Source organism: Marmota monax, unplaced genomic scaffold, assembly GCF_021218885.2.
Source record: "Marmota monax isolate L192 unplaced genomic scaffold, Marmota_monax_Labrador192_F-V1.1 WCK01_AAM20220418_F8-fsc00021, whole genome shotgun sequence".
NCBI lineage: Eukaryota > Metazoa > Chordata > Mammalia > Rodentia > Sciuridae > Marmota > Marmota monax.
The window spans coordinates 14035393-14049998 of record NW_026695228.1 but is presented as its reverse complement, the minus strand read 5'-3'; the positions used below and the strand labels follow the sequence as shown (position 1 = coordinate 14049998).

The 14606-nt window shown below is 42.0% G+C and overlaps 2 protein-coding genes across 8 annotated transcripts in view; one reads left to right on the top strand and one right to left on the bottom strand.

Moving 5' to 3' along the window:
* The window catches only part of Ulk4 (unc-51 like kinase 4), a 536812-nt gene extending 530338 nt beyond the window's left edge, over positions 1 to 6474 (top strand). For all 5 annotated transcript variants that reach the window (XM_046437488.2, XM_046437490.2, XM_046437489.2 and 2 more), the window contains one exon: positions 2321 to 6474. In XM_046437488.2, coding sequence (XP_046293444.1) covers positions 2321 to 2399 — 79 coding nt within the window. In that variant the 3' untranslated portion in view covers positions 2400 to 6474. The remainder of the gene's footprint in view (positions 1 to 2320) is intronic.
* Ctnnb1 (catenin beta 1) overlaps positions 5941 to 14606 on the bottom strand; it is a 34852-nt gene continuing 26186 nt past the window's right edge. Inside the window, exons 8-16 of one of the 3 annotated variants that reach the window (XM_046437493.2) lie at positions 12890 to 12993; positions 12473 to 12811; positions 12063 to 12221; positions 10148 to 10267; positions 9504 to 9654; positions 9287 to 9408; positions 8214 to 8274; positions 7032 to 7252; positions 5941 to 6728 (exon numbers count right to left, since the gene is read on the bottom strand). In XM_046437493.2, coding sequence (XP_046293449.1) covers positions 7044 to 7252; positions 8214 to 8274; positions 9287 to 9408; positions 9504 to 9654; positions 10148 to 10267; positions 12063 to 12221; positions 12473 to 12811; positions 12890 to 12993 — 1265 coding nt within the window. In that variant the 3' untranslated portion in view covers positions 5941 to 6728; positions 7032 to 7043. Of the gene's footprint in view, positions 7253 to 8213; positions 8275 to 9286; positions 9409 to 9503; positions 9655 to 10147; positions 10268 to 12062; positions 12222 to 12472; positions 12812 to 12889; positions 12994 to 14606 lie in introns of all 3 variants that reach the window. The other 2 variants (XM_046437494.2, XM_046437492.2) reach the window with 2 other exon arrangements.

The window sequence follows — 14606 nt, the reverse complement described above, 5'->3', positions numbered from 1 at the left end:
AGGCCCAGCAGGCCTGGGGCAGAACTGGCAGCTCAGCCTGCTTCACGGCACGAGGATCAGCTGACTCTTGCAGGGGGCAGACTGGGAACACAGGAACAGAGCAGTCCACACGCAGAAGCTGAGTGTGGGGTTAGGCCAGCCTCCTGTGCCTCAGCTGGACAGTCCGTGGGTCTAGAACATCCTAGAAGTAAGGTCCCTATTAGGCCAGGGGTAGGTCTGTCCCCGAGGAGCATGTGACACACTGAGGGCAGGCACTGGCATCTCAGCCCAGGGTAACGCTGACACTTGGACATGAGAACGAGTCACTGGAGGACCATCCTACAGTAACATATAGCTGCCCCCACTGAACTTGCAGGGGGTGGCGTGGGAGGGGTGCCCACATTCACTGTGGTCCAGCACCCATCCCTTATCAGCTGGTGCCGTGCAACTGGCCTCACTCTGAAGTCAGTGCCTCAGCATGGCCGGGGTAGAGGTTGGTGAATGCAGCCTTCCTCCCTGTGACCACTGCCCCCAAAGCTGAGGGAGGTGGCCAGAGGTTGAACAGGCCAGTCTCCTGATCCCAGTTTCTCTCCCCACCCTGGGGAGGACCCACGCCCTAAGGGATGCCTGACCCTCATTCAGTGTGTGCCGTAGATCATGGAGTCAGGCATTTCCTGTGGTTTCTGTTTTCTGAACCGCAGGGTTCTGTGAACTCCCTGCTCGTGTTTCGGGTTGGTACTCATTTGAGTTAATACATGGCCGCCGTGTTGTCGAGACGAGTCTACACAGTGGCTCTGTGGCAGCCCGCCTGTCCCATTGAATGCTGGATTGTGGGGAGGAGGACACCAGTTCTTGGCCTGCCCCAGCCCCTTTTCCTCCTCTGCAAAAAACAGATCAGTGGTTTGTCTCCAGCTTTTCCAGTGAGGTTAGGAGAGGCTGGCCTGGAGGCAAAGAGTCCCTTCCCACCTTGCTGGGCCCCTGTGGTGTCAGATGTGAATGGACTTCTGGGGCTGGGCTGCAGGCCTGCTGTGCTGGTTTGTGGGTATCCATGGATCCTGGCCTTCTGCAGAGTCGTGGTGTAGTCACCCCAAGCAGGGCACTGGGGGTGAGGGGAGCCATTGAGGAGTGGAGTTTGACAGATAGCCCCTGAGAGCTCCCAGCTCTCCCATGTCAACCTTTGTGGGGCTCCTCACCTAGCAGGGCCCTCTGCCTGCCCTTAAGCCAAAGCTAACACATTGTACTGGACCAATACAGGGGAGCTAGACCCAAATGTGCTTTAAATTATCCAAATAAGGCTTAGCACTCCACAGGTGGTGGCCTCTCCTGCACCCACACACATCACTCTAGCAACCAAACATCGACACCAGGTAAACCTTTGGACTTGGCTCAGATGGCCCAGCCAGAGTAGGTGGCAGTTCTCTCAGTTCTGATGCTGCTCTGCGCAGGCTGATCTGCTTTCCTGGCCAGCCCCTCTGGGGCTGCTCTGGCAGGCGGGGTGGCAGTCTGGCCCCACCAGACCAGCCTGGGCTCAGCCAGGAGCAGGCCAGAGTTCAAAAGCATTCCCGCTATTCCCCGGGGCCTTTGATGCACAGAGCAGGAATTCATGGCACCATGTCCTGGTTGCAGCCCCATCCCACTGCCACCCGTCTTTCATGTGGCACCCCCACCCAACCGTTTATGTGGTAACAGCTCTATTTCTGTGCTGTCAAGAGTATGCCATGAGCTAATTTTACACTTCAAGGGTCAGTGCTATGTGAATGTCATTCTTTTCTTTGCTAACAGTTGCTAAATCATAGGTTCACAAGTGTCTCAAACAATGTGCTGGGGTGACCAAGTTTCCACTTTAAGTTTTTAATTGCACATCTATACCTCTGAGAGCAGGAAACCCAAAGCTCCTGGCTGATTGGCCAGGAACTGGCAAAATGGAGCAGGACAGGCCAGTGAGGATGCAGAGTGGCTCTAGGACCCACAAGTCTGCTCCAGGAAGGAGCTGGGAAGGTCCCCTGAGGGTGCAGGCTCAGCAGTCTGGCTGCTGTCAGGTCCTTATAGTGCAGTATCAGTGCTCCTGGCAGAAGCTGATTTGATGTGAGAGAGTCAGGGCCTAACTTAAGGACACCAGCATGGCCAGATCTGAGCCCCACCAGAGCTGTGAGCAGCAGGATTCTCACCTCACAGCTCGGGAGCAGGGGTTCTTATTTCTGCTTGCCAGAGAGGTCATGTACAGAGCTCTAGGAAGCTGCTGTCCCACTGAATGCTTAAATGAAAAGGACAACCCCTTTGATCAAGGCCTTTCACCCCACACATGCCTGTTAAGTCTTGTCTACTTTGGTCTTTCTCACAGTTTATCTGTTGACAGTGTGGTGGCTTCCTTGGCCCTGGAAATCCTCCAAGCCGTGGGCATGAAGCAGGAAGGCACTTAGCGCAGGCCCACTTTGCAACACCAAGCCTTGGCTGCGTGGGTAAGGTCCTCTCCCAGACATTTGCTGCATCACCAGCCACAGCTGGGCCTGGACCCAATAAAACTCAGCTGAACCCAGAACCTGGGACTGAAGTTCTCTCACTAACTCTGGGCCCTAGACAACTGGTTCAGAATGGACTCGTTGGCTCTTGTAGGGAAGCCCAGGTTTGCTAGCTATGATCAAGAATTCTCTCCGTGTGGGCTGAGTAGGCTTCCACTAAAGTAGGCCCTGCCTGTGCTACTAAAGCAGGGTCAGAAACAGTTCTGGGTCTGCTTCTCTATGGGAAAGATCTTTTACCCAGCTGCAACTCCAGAGCAAGCCTCTGGAAGGTAGTTTCAGCCCCTTGTCTTCCTCCCACTTTACCTGTCAGGACTTTTTTGTTCCAGGGACAAACTGATTTCAGTAGTCCTGGGGAGGACTGGGCAAGATTTACTAACCAGTACAGATAGGTTGAGTTTGCCTACAGGAATGCAAAAGGCTCAGGAATGCTGCCTTCCTAGACAGTATGCCCAACTAGATGGGATGATGGTATCAAGATCGTTTTCCCTTACTGTTACCACCTACCCACCTTATCCTGGAAAGCTTTCTAGCTTCTGCCTCATATTGTCTTGTCTGTTGGGTCCAGAGAACAGACATGGGTCTCCCTATTTTCCCAGCACACCTCCACCCCTTTATTTGTTCCTAGGGGGAACTGCCCTAGGGTTCAGGGTGTGGAGTCTTCCCAGAAGTGTTTCAGAGCAATGGAAGGTTCTTCTTTCCCCTTTTTATTTAAGCAGGGAGTAATCTTCAGTGTTGTACACAAAACAGGGAGGTTTTTTAATTTTCCTGCAAGTCAAGTGCAGTTATTTGGTGTACACTGTGGAAGGATGCAGGACTGCTGTCCTGGGGAAGGCTTACTCTTGAATATGGAAGGTAGGGTTGGATCTTGGACAGCTTCAACAAGTTGAGGCCATCCCTTGGCCTCTCTGAGGCCTCATTTTCCCCATCTAAAAAATGTTCATTACCTTATTCAATCCCCAATACAGCCTGCACAGCAGGCCGCCTTAGCTTCATTTCATAGATGAGAAAACACTCAGGGGGCTGCTGTTTTACTTGCCCACAAGGCCGCGCAGCTTGATTGAATTCAAGACTGTGACTCTGTAACCCTTGTGTCCATCAGTAGGTATTCAGAGCTTGATATGTGACTCAGTGTATTCTGTGTCCCACCACAGGCAGTTTCCTTTGCCCTCTCATAGTCTACTTCATGTCCACGGTGAGAAGGCCTCAGGATTTAAGTCCTGCTGTGCGAGATGCCTATGGTTCAGGCCTGATTAGATCTGCCAGAGTATGGGATCTTGCCCGAGTACGGGGTAGTTAGTGGAGCAGCCAGAGGCCTGGATCAGCTTCAGGGGCTCTGCCTGTTGGGTGCACAGAACAGATACAGGTCTCCTTGTATCTGTCACCCCTCCTTTTATATTTGTTCCTGGGGGAACAAACAGCCCTAAGGTTCAGGGTGTGGAGTCTTCTCAGAAGTATTTTGGAGCAGTGGAAGACTCTTTCCCCCTTCTATTTAAGCAGGGAGTAATCTTTGGTGTTGCACACAAAACAGGGAAGTTTTTGGTATTTCAGAATCATTTTGTCCAGTGGACCATTCCTGGCCAGAGCTCAACATTGCTGGCTGCTTTATTCCCTGTCCTCCCCAAGTCCCACCATTTCAATTTACAGGAAAGAGCCTATGGCATCTCCCCCTCCCCAGGTTAAGGACCATTCTGGGTTTTGTAGTCATCTAAGCACTTCATAATTTTTTAGTCTCACCATCTATGAGTTCTTTCCTTAAATAGCTTGTTCCCTTCCCCCTTTAACAAAATTAAGTTCTATAGCATGCATTAGTAAGTTGCTTTTGTTCAGTATTGTATGAAAGAGATCTTGTAATGTACCCACACCCATATTGTGTGAAACTGTGGCTCTTTTACTATATAGTATGTGTTTTGTGTGAACAAAGACACCAGGACACATGGGCTTGCAACATGGGGTGTCACATCATGCTCCACAGACATCCTGGAGTTTTGAGGCAAAACCCAAACCAGTATTGGTACCACCTTTATTTAAAACCCTGATATTTTGGGGTAATGGTTATTTTTCTGGCCATCTAATAGTTAGTTCTACAGCTTTATGAAAGTTTTCCTCACTGACCTATGCTACTTCCAAAGTTTCTCTGAGTGCCTACATCCTATACACATTTCTGGTGCTGTGCCAACAACAGTGCTAACTACCTCTTTATAAAGTTAGGCTTGACAGCTACTAGAACAAGCCTTCCTCTCTTTCTTCCTAAATATTTTGGTGATTAACTGCCCTTAGTGCTTCTAAGTACATTCCAGAATACCCTGCTGATCAGAGTGTTTTAAATGGAACTTCAAAAGTATAGCAGTAGGCAAAAGTTCTAAGATGTTGTCTAGCTTATAAATCCTTTAACCCATTTTATAGGTGTTCCACATCTATAACAGTCTAAACACAGTCTACATAAATACTATTAATATTGACATGTAAGCTCTAGATTGTCCTTCATCCTATTTTACTGCACCTATGTCAATATATTTAACTCAGTCCCCTGTCTTTAGTGTTAACCAACCTATCAGTACTGGCTGATTCTGTCATGCATGAGGCACCCTCTTTCAACTCCAATAACATTTTGTTTTTATGAAAGAAATATTTACAAAAAGTCTTCCCTAGATGAAGTTGATCTGAATGCATGTTTGTCAGTCACTATGTTTTAAACATAGTAAACCAACAGGTTTCCTTAAGCATGAAACAGTTTCACTTTAAAAGACTAAAATCGCAAGTCTTTACAAGTCTGTCCTGAGCAATGAACCCTGTCAGACCTACCACCAGGATGACTGGCTCATCTGGCAGATGGTGTGGAAGAAGACCTGTTCAGGCTCTCTGATTATGTTCAGATAGATAGACATAGACACTTAAGCATGTTTAATTATCAGTTCAAAGTGGAGCTGAAGAAATTCCCTTCTCTGAGTCACGCTTGGGTAAAAGTTCTTGAAGTTCAAATTGGTATACTTTTAAAAAATACTTGAAATGAAACACCATCTAAAAGAGGGTGATTATTTGGCTTTCAGCTTTCTCGACTTTTAGCTTAGTGTAGCTCAAAGACAAGGTACCCAGATATCTTTGAACTGGGGAGGTCTTTGATTACCTGAGCAAGATCAAGATTAAACCCATAACTACACCAAGAGGCTAGGGTGAAGGAGTACTAGTTCTTTAGTTAGAATCACAATATTTTAGGCTGAAATACACTGGGGGTGGGGGGTAGGGGGGCGTTTTAAACCCAGGGCCAAGTACTAAAGAAACTTGGCAAATAATCCTATGCAGAGGGTAAGGTCTTCTCTCTCATTACAACTTAAAATTATTACTTTCACTATGTGAATTTTGCTCAGGATGAAGGTAGTCTGGGTAAACTTAAGACTCCTGTAACACTTAATGTCAAGGAAAAAAGGTGACACAATCGAATGAATTAAAAGTTTAATTCTGAACCATTTTTATAACCGTATTTTCTCTTGAAGCATTGTATCACAGCAGGTTACAACAACTTTGGGATAAAAGGCAACTGGTAAACTGTCCAAAACAAGGTTCCAAATAACACCTCTTACTGATTTACCCTACCCATACATATCCCAAATAAAGTTTTTGATCAAAAACATGAAATAGATCCACCTGCTTATTTTAAGCATATTAAAAAGGAAACTAATTGGACCGTTTCTATTTGTCTATTTTATACAAAAAAGGCTACACAATGTTACACTTTCTTCAGATTACAATTAGAGTGATTATGAATTAGTGTTCTACACCATTACTCAATTCTTAAAAATTAGAAATTGCTGTAGCAGTATTCACTATAACATAACACTACAAGAGACTTAAAAAAAACTAACAGTTACTGCAAAAAAAAAAAAGAAAAAAGAAAATTAAAGAGCTACTTCAAAGCAAGCATAGTCAGTACCATTACAGATATTAAAAAAAAAAAAAATTTTTTTTTTTTTTTTAACAAGCAAGGCTAGGGTTTGATAAATTCCATCTTGTGATCCATTCTTGTGCATTCTTCACTTCTTGAGTCACTCCCAAAATCCATTTGTATTGTTACTCCTCGACCAAAAAGGACCAGAACAAAAAGTTTACTTCAATTGTTCCCATAGGAAACTCAGCTTGGTTAGTGTGTCAGGCACTTTCTGAGATACCAGCCCACCCCTCGAGCCCTCTCAGCAACTCTACAGGCCAATCACAATGCAAGTTCAGACAATACAGCTGTATAAAGAGAGAAAGGCTGCTATTAATGTTTAAAACAGCAAATGTTACTCATTTGAGTATTAAGTTGCAAAAGCTGTGGCAAAAAACATTAAAGTTAATAACTTCCACACATGATCACATAACAACCAGAAATCTGAGAACATCCAAATGTTCCAAGACATCTCCTTTCAAAGTATATATCTTTGTGGCAGATTTACAAATAGGCCTAAACCACTCCCACCCTACCAACCAAGTCTTTTCTGAAGTTCTGTAGGCAGAGTAAAAGTATTTTACCCAAACTGGCTTTTTTAAACTTCTTACCTAAAGGATGATTTACAGGTCAGTATCAAACCAGGCCAGCTGATTGCTGTCACCTGGAGGCAGCCCATCCATGAGGTCCTGGGCATGTCCCAGATCTGGCAGCCCATCAACTGGATAGTCAGCACCAGGGTGATGGCCACCCATCTCATGCTCCATCATGGGGTCCATACCCAAGGCATCCTGGCCGTATCCACCAGAGTGAAAAGAGCGATAGCTGGGATCTAGAAAATTTGGGGTGGCAACAAAATGGGAGAGAAACACACAGGCTGACACTGAGGTTAGGGCAGCCACAGTTTAGTAGCAAACTTGTCAGAAAACAGTCCTTTCCAACGTCTTGAACCTCTTTCTTGAGCCAAGCAGTGACTCACTGTAGGCCTCAAGAGCGAGGCCACCCGTGAGACTACATAAGCCGTGTGTTTCACTAGAAGCACACCAGCGGTTTCAGTCATACCATCCACATACTCTTGAACACTCTGCTTTTACCCTGGAAGAGACTTAAGGTGCCTGAGGAAAAAAACGGCAATCCACTGTGTGGCCTCTTAGGCATTGATTAGGGAAATAATAACAAGGCAGTGTGATGGGGTGAAGTTTTGGTTATACCCACAAAAAACAAAACTCAAGACACTCTTTCCAATGACACCTTAAAAAGGGTTGACATTGATCTGCCATGGTAAGAAGGCTATGAGTTTCAGAGTTTAGGAATTAGGTAAAACCAGATGAGATTATGAATTTAAGAAGGTTCAGAGTTATTAGTCTACTCTATTCTTCATCTTCATTATCAAGATTCAAATTAGCTTTTCAAAACTAACTACATAAGTACTGACACACACATACCCCCCCATCTGAGCTTATAGATAGATTTGCAGACAAAGGTATTATGGGTTCTCTGACCAAAAAGAATAAAAAGCCAGGCAACTGGAACATCCTACACAGCACAGATCCAGAAGTGACGTGTATTTGGTGGTGTGATCCTGCTGCATGCTCAGTATGTGTGGTTCAAAATTCCCTATGCTCAATTAAAAAAATAGTATTGCTGACTCTGGAATTTAAGAACTGCCTTTAATTGCAGCCACTACTTTCTTGCCAATACTGGTTTCCCAGAAGAGCAAACTGGCTCTGTCATAAAATTTTATAACTTTATCATGGTCTGGAGTTAAATATGGAGAAATATGAGAGACATACCATCTTGGCGATATCCAAGGGGCTCTCCCTGGGCACCAATATCAAGTCCAAGATCAGCAGTCTAGATAAATGAGTACAAGGAAAGAAAGAATACAAGGAAAAAATGAAAATTCAACTTATACTTTCTTGCATTCTCTGAAGATTACAAAAGTCATGGAAGGCAATATTACAAAAACACTTTAAAAATCAGAGTCCTTTAAACATCCCTCCCTCAAAGATATTATTTTTAATTGTGTGCAAAGAGAAAACATTTAACTAATTCTTTCAACTAAACATACTAACCACTTACTATATGCTAGACACTGCACTTTTGGTGCTAGAGATATAGCAATTAACCCAATGGGCACAATGCCCCCATGCCCCCTCCAAGGAGCTGCTGACAGAATGTACTGTAGGAAAGAGATGATTTTTAGCCTGAGCAGCTGGAAGAACAAAGTTGCCATTAACTAAGACAGAGAAGACCTATGAGAATAGGTTTGGCATAAGGATGGGTGGCTCAAGTTGGAACATGTTAATGTCTATTAAAAACCCAACTAACACATTACTCACTGTTTAAAAAAAAAAAAAACCTTAGATTGCCAATTTTTCTTTCCATTCATTCAACAAATATAATTCACTGTATGACTATGTTCTGTAGTTTATTATTATAGGGTGGGTAAAACAGACTTCCAGGTTGGCTTTAATTTTGTTTACTACAGTGTTTCAATGAAATCCTGCACTGAAGAAAAATTCGTTTCTACTTTTATTTGTTATAGATATGAAAAACTGTTTTTAAAAAAGTATCAATAAATTGACTTGAATTAACTGCTTAACACACTGCCTCTGTCTCTTTCCTATATATCCTTCCTCAAAAATATCTTCCTTATGAATTCTAAGGGACAACTTGTTTAAATGATTCTGAACTGGTTACTTCCTTCTTCCTCAAAGCAGCTGCTGAACAGCATAAAGACAACCAACACTCCATCCAGGGATAGATACCATCAATGAAAATGAACATGTACTGAGTGCTGCAAACAACAATCTAGCAATCTGCTCTAGCAAACTACCAGATCAATGTGAACACATTTGCCTACCTCATTCCAAGCCATAGGCTCTGTTCTGAAGAGGGAACTGGTTAGCTCAACTGAGAGCCGTTTCTTATAATCCTGTGGCTTATCCTCAGACATTCGAAATAGAACAGCAGCTGCATACGTTGCTGGGAAAGGAAGAGAAAAATGGCCATTGAGGAAAAGCTGAGGCTTTACTGTCCGCACATATCCACTAAAAGGCTTTTGTTCCTTTTCTACTTACCCACACCTTCATTCCTAGAGTGAAGTAATTCTGTCAGAGGAGCTGTGGCTCCCTCTGCTTCAATAGCTTCTGCAGCCTCCTTGTCCTGAGCAAGTTCACAGAGGACCCCTGCAGCTACTCTTTGGATATTTTCAATGGGAGAATAAAGCAGCTAAGGAGAAAACACATAAACAAGACCTAATTAAATCTAAAATTAAAAGCATAGCAAGCACCCCACTGTGGTGCAAACATTCCCAATTGGGAGCGTGAGCAGCATTTATTGGTTTCAAATCACATTCTCTGAATAATGCTCTAGAACACTGGAATTCTATCTAGAATACTCTTGAGTTACAAATCCTTTCTTCAGAGGCCATTTGAATCTAAGATCTAGAAAAACCAGAGCTGGTTGGATGCCTGTGCCCTGGCAGCCCAGGCCAGCTTCCATCCTCCAAACCTGAGCAACCCTAAAAATGTAATGTGAAGTTTCTCCCCTCTTCTTGAAGGTTTAGTCACAGTGTTTCTCCTTATAATGACAAAGGAAAATGAATGACATTTTCATAAAATTAAGTATTGGTTGTCTCTATTTTGGTCTCTCTTAATTTTCTGAAAACGTAAGAACATATAAAATCTAGATCCAGAATACCTCACTTAAAAACGAAACATACCTGCACAAACAATGGAATGGTATTTAGTCCTCTGATTACAATTCGGTTGTGAACATCCCGAGCTAGGATGTGAAGGGCTCCAGTACAACCTTCAACTATTTCTTCCATGCGGACACCCTCCTATCGAAAGAAATATGGTTAACAAATAGGGTAGTCTTCTCTCTAAAGTTTATAAAACTTCAACAGCTTTTCATTCTCAGCAGCAATTACTAGACTATAATTATTCACTTATATACCCAAAGGTCCCCATAATCTACAATTAGTTCAGGAATGAGGGAGGATTCCATCATGTGAAATGTCACTGAAAGGAGGCGCCCCGGCAGCACTAATTCCAAGCAGCACCCCTCCTCCATACCCAGGGCTGTGCACAAAGCAAACAGCCCTCTATATCTATGGGTTCCATATCTGCAGATTCAACCAACCACAAATCATTAGTATTTGAAGTGAAAGAACTGGGCCTATACTGAACACACATAATCTTTGCTTGTCATTATTTCCTAAACAGTATAATATAACTATATTATATGTGCACTATGCAAGGGGTAAATGAAAATGCAAGTCCCCGGTAGTACCACAACAAAACCCTAGGGACACCAATGACCAATTGTGCGATTTCTGTATGCCTTGATTCCCAAAGGTAATTCTCTTATACTAAGATACCAACCATGCTAGGTAAGAGGGTTTGAGATGACACACAGAATAATGCTCAGACTACCTCTTGCTATTTTCTCTATTTTTGGACATCTACATTTATTTGGTGAAATACTTACTTAGTTAATCTACTCTTCATGTCTACCAAGACTATTTTAACAACAACTATATAGGAGAAGGAAGTTAGCTTTTGTAAAGTATTTATTATATGCTTTCTGTTTCTGGGTTAATTTTTTTTGTTTTGTTACGATTCTGCTTTCAGTGGCTTTATAAACAACTTCCTTCTTTAAAATTTTAAAAAAGGTTCCCATCCGCATTCTATTAAGCTACTCCATGGAAATGGGTCAATAACAAATAAATGGAGAAAGGAAAGCCACAATATGAGTGAATACACAGAACAATTAGCAATATGGGAATCCTAAGATCTTTTCCAGTAGGGTTTGTCTTTGTTTTAAAATAACCTGATTTAACCCAATCCCAAGTTTTCTATATTCTGTGATTATTGCAATGAAATTGACACAGGTACATAATATAATCATACTCTTACTATTATATAAGCATATATTACAGAATTATACATAAATGTATTAAGTTTTTATAGGTGTGTTCCACATCTGGGACAGGGGACAAAAATGGGTTAAATAAGAAAACTTTTTCAAGTTCTGAATCCTGAAGGGCTCAGGAATCAGAAGTGTTTTTATCTTTACAAGATTATACACTTAGTTTTAAGACACTAACTTGACACGAGAGCTTTAGGATGAGAATATTATGGGTAAAGATTTCAAAAATCGTATTACTTATTCTTGAACTCTATATTATATTCTTAGGTCTGAAAACAGTTTAAAACCTCACATGGAAGACACAGTAAAAAGACCTGTAAAGCATTTATAGCAAAACTTATCTTTTAGTGGAGGATAAGAAGCTCTAAAATCATACAGACTGGTATTCAAATTAAAGCTCTACTGAATTTCCTAAGTAGGTAAGCCTCTGTATGCATTAAATGACAGCACTCATTAAGTGTCTAACCCTACAGTAGCAAATTATACTCCCACATTCTCTGCTTAAACCATGCCAAAAACATGTCCTAGAAAATGTCACTAGGGACCACTTTACTCTGTATCTTCTTTGCAGCCATAGAAACATTTTAGTTTTTTTCATCATCATCAGTCCTGCAGTTAGAGGTTTGGGAGAGCCAATAACTGAGGAAGTTTTCAATGTATACATTCCTTTAAAATGCCAGATATTATAGTAAAGATTTACCTACCACAAACTGCTGCTGTGTTCCACCCATGGAAGTACGACGCTGGGTATCCTGATGTGCACGAACAAGCAGCTGAACTAGTCGTGGAATGGCACCCTGTTCACGCAAAGGTGCATGATTTGCTGGACAAAGGGCAAGATTTCGAATCAATCCAACAGTAGCCTGTAGATAAGAGGGAAGAAATGGCATACAAATCAACAAAATCATTTTTTTAGCCTATAATTATCACTAAAACGATTGGCATTAACTAAAAAGCAATAATAACTACACAAAATTTCAGAATCCGAACATCATTCCAGCCACATTTCTGAAGGAATACAATTCCTATTTATCAATCCCTATGCCTAGACAGTCATCTAATAGCTAAAGGTGGTTCATTTTCAATTCTGACAGCATTCTATTTGACAACATACCTTTATCAGAGGCCAATGGGATGGTGGGTGTAGGAGTTTAACGACAACTGGTAGTCCATAGTGAAGGCGAACAGCATTCTGGGCCATCTCTGCTTCTTGATGTCGGCTAGTCAGATGACGAAGAGCACAGATGGCAGGCTCAGTTATGTCCTCCCTGTCACCAGCACGAAGGACAGTACGTACAAGAGCCTCTATGCCACCCACTTGGCACACCATCATCTTGTTCTTGTAATTATTGCAAGTGAGGTTAGAAAGAATTCCAGCTGCACAGGTGACCACATTTATATCATCTGAACCCAAAAGCTGAACAAGAGTCCCAAGAAGACCTTCCATCCCTTCCTATGGAGATAAAAACAGATGCTTAGTACATATGCATCTAAATCCTATCACCAAAGCACCAGCTGCCTCAGAATTTACCTGTTTAGTTGCAGCATCTGAAAGATTCCTAAGAGTCCAAAGACAGTTCTGAACAAGACGTTGACTTGGATCTGTCAGGTGAAGTCCTAATGCTTGCATTCCACCTAGAAAATTACAAAGGATATAATGCAACGGCCATTAGCTATACATTCCTGAAAGTTCTCAATGTCTTCTACAGTCACATAAATCTCCCCCTTTATTTTCAAAGTCAATCTCCCCACCTCCTTGATACTTTATTCCTGATTTTCCAGGGTGTACTTTGGTTTTTCTTTAACAATTCACCTCACTAGTGACAACTTCTGTGAAATATCTATAGTTCCTTCTTTTCCTATATGGAAAATGTCTTCATTATCTTCATTGCCCCCCTGTAGGTAATAGTTCTATTACTTATTTCTTTTCATCCATGCAGTCATTTAAAAAATATTTATTTAGTACCAGACCCTGTTCTGAGCTGCACATACACTAGTATGAGGGAGGTAGCAGATACCAAATATATAATTAATAAATTAAAATACAGGTATTAAGCACTACAAAGAAAAACAACATAGGATAATTGGGGGGCACATTGCAATTTTAAGTAGGTAATTAGGTCACTTCAGAGTGAGAGTGACATTTGAGCAAAGTCTTGAAGTAACTATGTAAATTCCTGGGGTAGAAACCAATTCTGAAAGGTGGCCATATAAAAGTCACTGACGGGCCTGGTGTGGTGGTATGTGCTTGTAGTCTCAGTTAATCGGTAAGTTGAGGCAGAAAGATAGCTTGAGCCAGTATGAGCAACATAGTAAGACCCTATCTTATAACAAATGTCACTGACTCCAAAATATATTAGCCCAAAGGTTCACACTTTCCTTCATTTATGACCTTTAATGGGAGAAATTTATTCTGGAAAAGGCATATAAAATGAAACCCAATCCTCCATACTAGTTTAACTTCACCATCTCTCTTGAACTAATAACATTTCTGAATGCAGCGAGAGACACTTTCCCTTGTTCATTCGTCAGATCATCTCAGATTCTTTCCTCGCAGTAGCTCCAGCTACAGTGATCTGCATAAAATTGATGCTCAGAATTTGTTAAATGACAACTTTCTTTTCCACTAAGACTTCATTCCCTCCCTCTACACAGTTATTAACACTAAGAGAATGGATCTTGCTCATCAAAATATCTCAAGAGACTTTAAAAACATACAACCATTCTGATTTGGCAGGTCTAAAGTGGAAAGTCCCAGGCAGATGACTTTGAGACACTGTCCCTGACCCTCTCCACTTTTCTTCCTATCTTAACCTTCATGGACTAAAAGAACTTCTAAAATTTCTAGTTCTGCCTTCATCTGCATCCTGGTACCATATAGTTTACCAGATACCTACTTACACTCTGAATATGTCAGCTTCTTATTTTAAGAAAAAGAAGAAAAAAAACAAGCAATCCTTCTGATAGTTTCATTTATCTTCACAGTACCTGTGTTCTCCCCACCACAAACCACTTCTGATTGCTCCTTTAGTCCCTTACCTATTATATTATCTGAATCTTTCAGAAGTCTCAAACATTGACAAATTTGCCATGTATCTCTAAAAACAAAGTATTTCATTCCTATTATAACATCTCAGTGATCTGGTCCTCTTAAACTTTTGGTCACACTATTGATCCACACAATGTTAGTATTAATATTCCAAACGCACTGCTCTGGTGCTATGCCACTGTTCAACAACCAAAGTTTC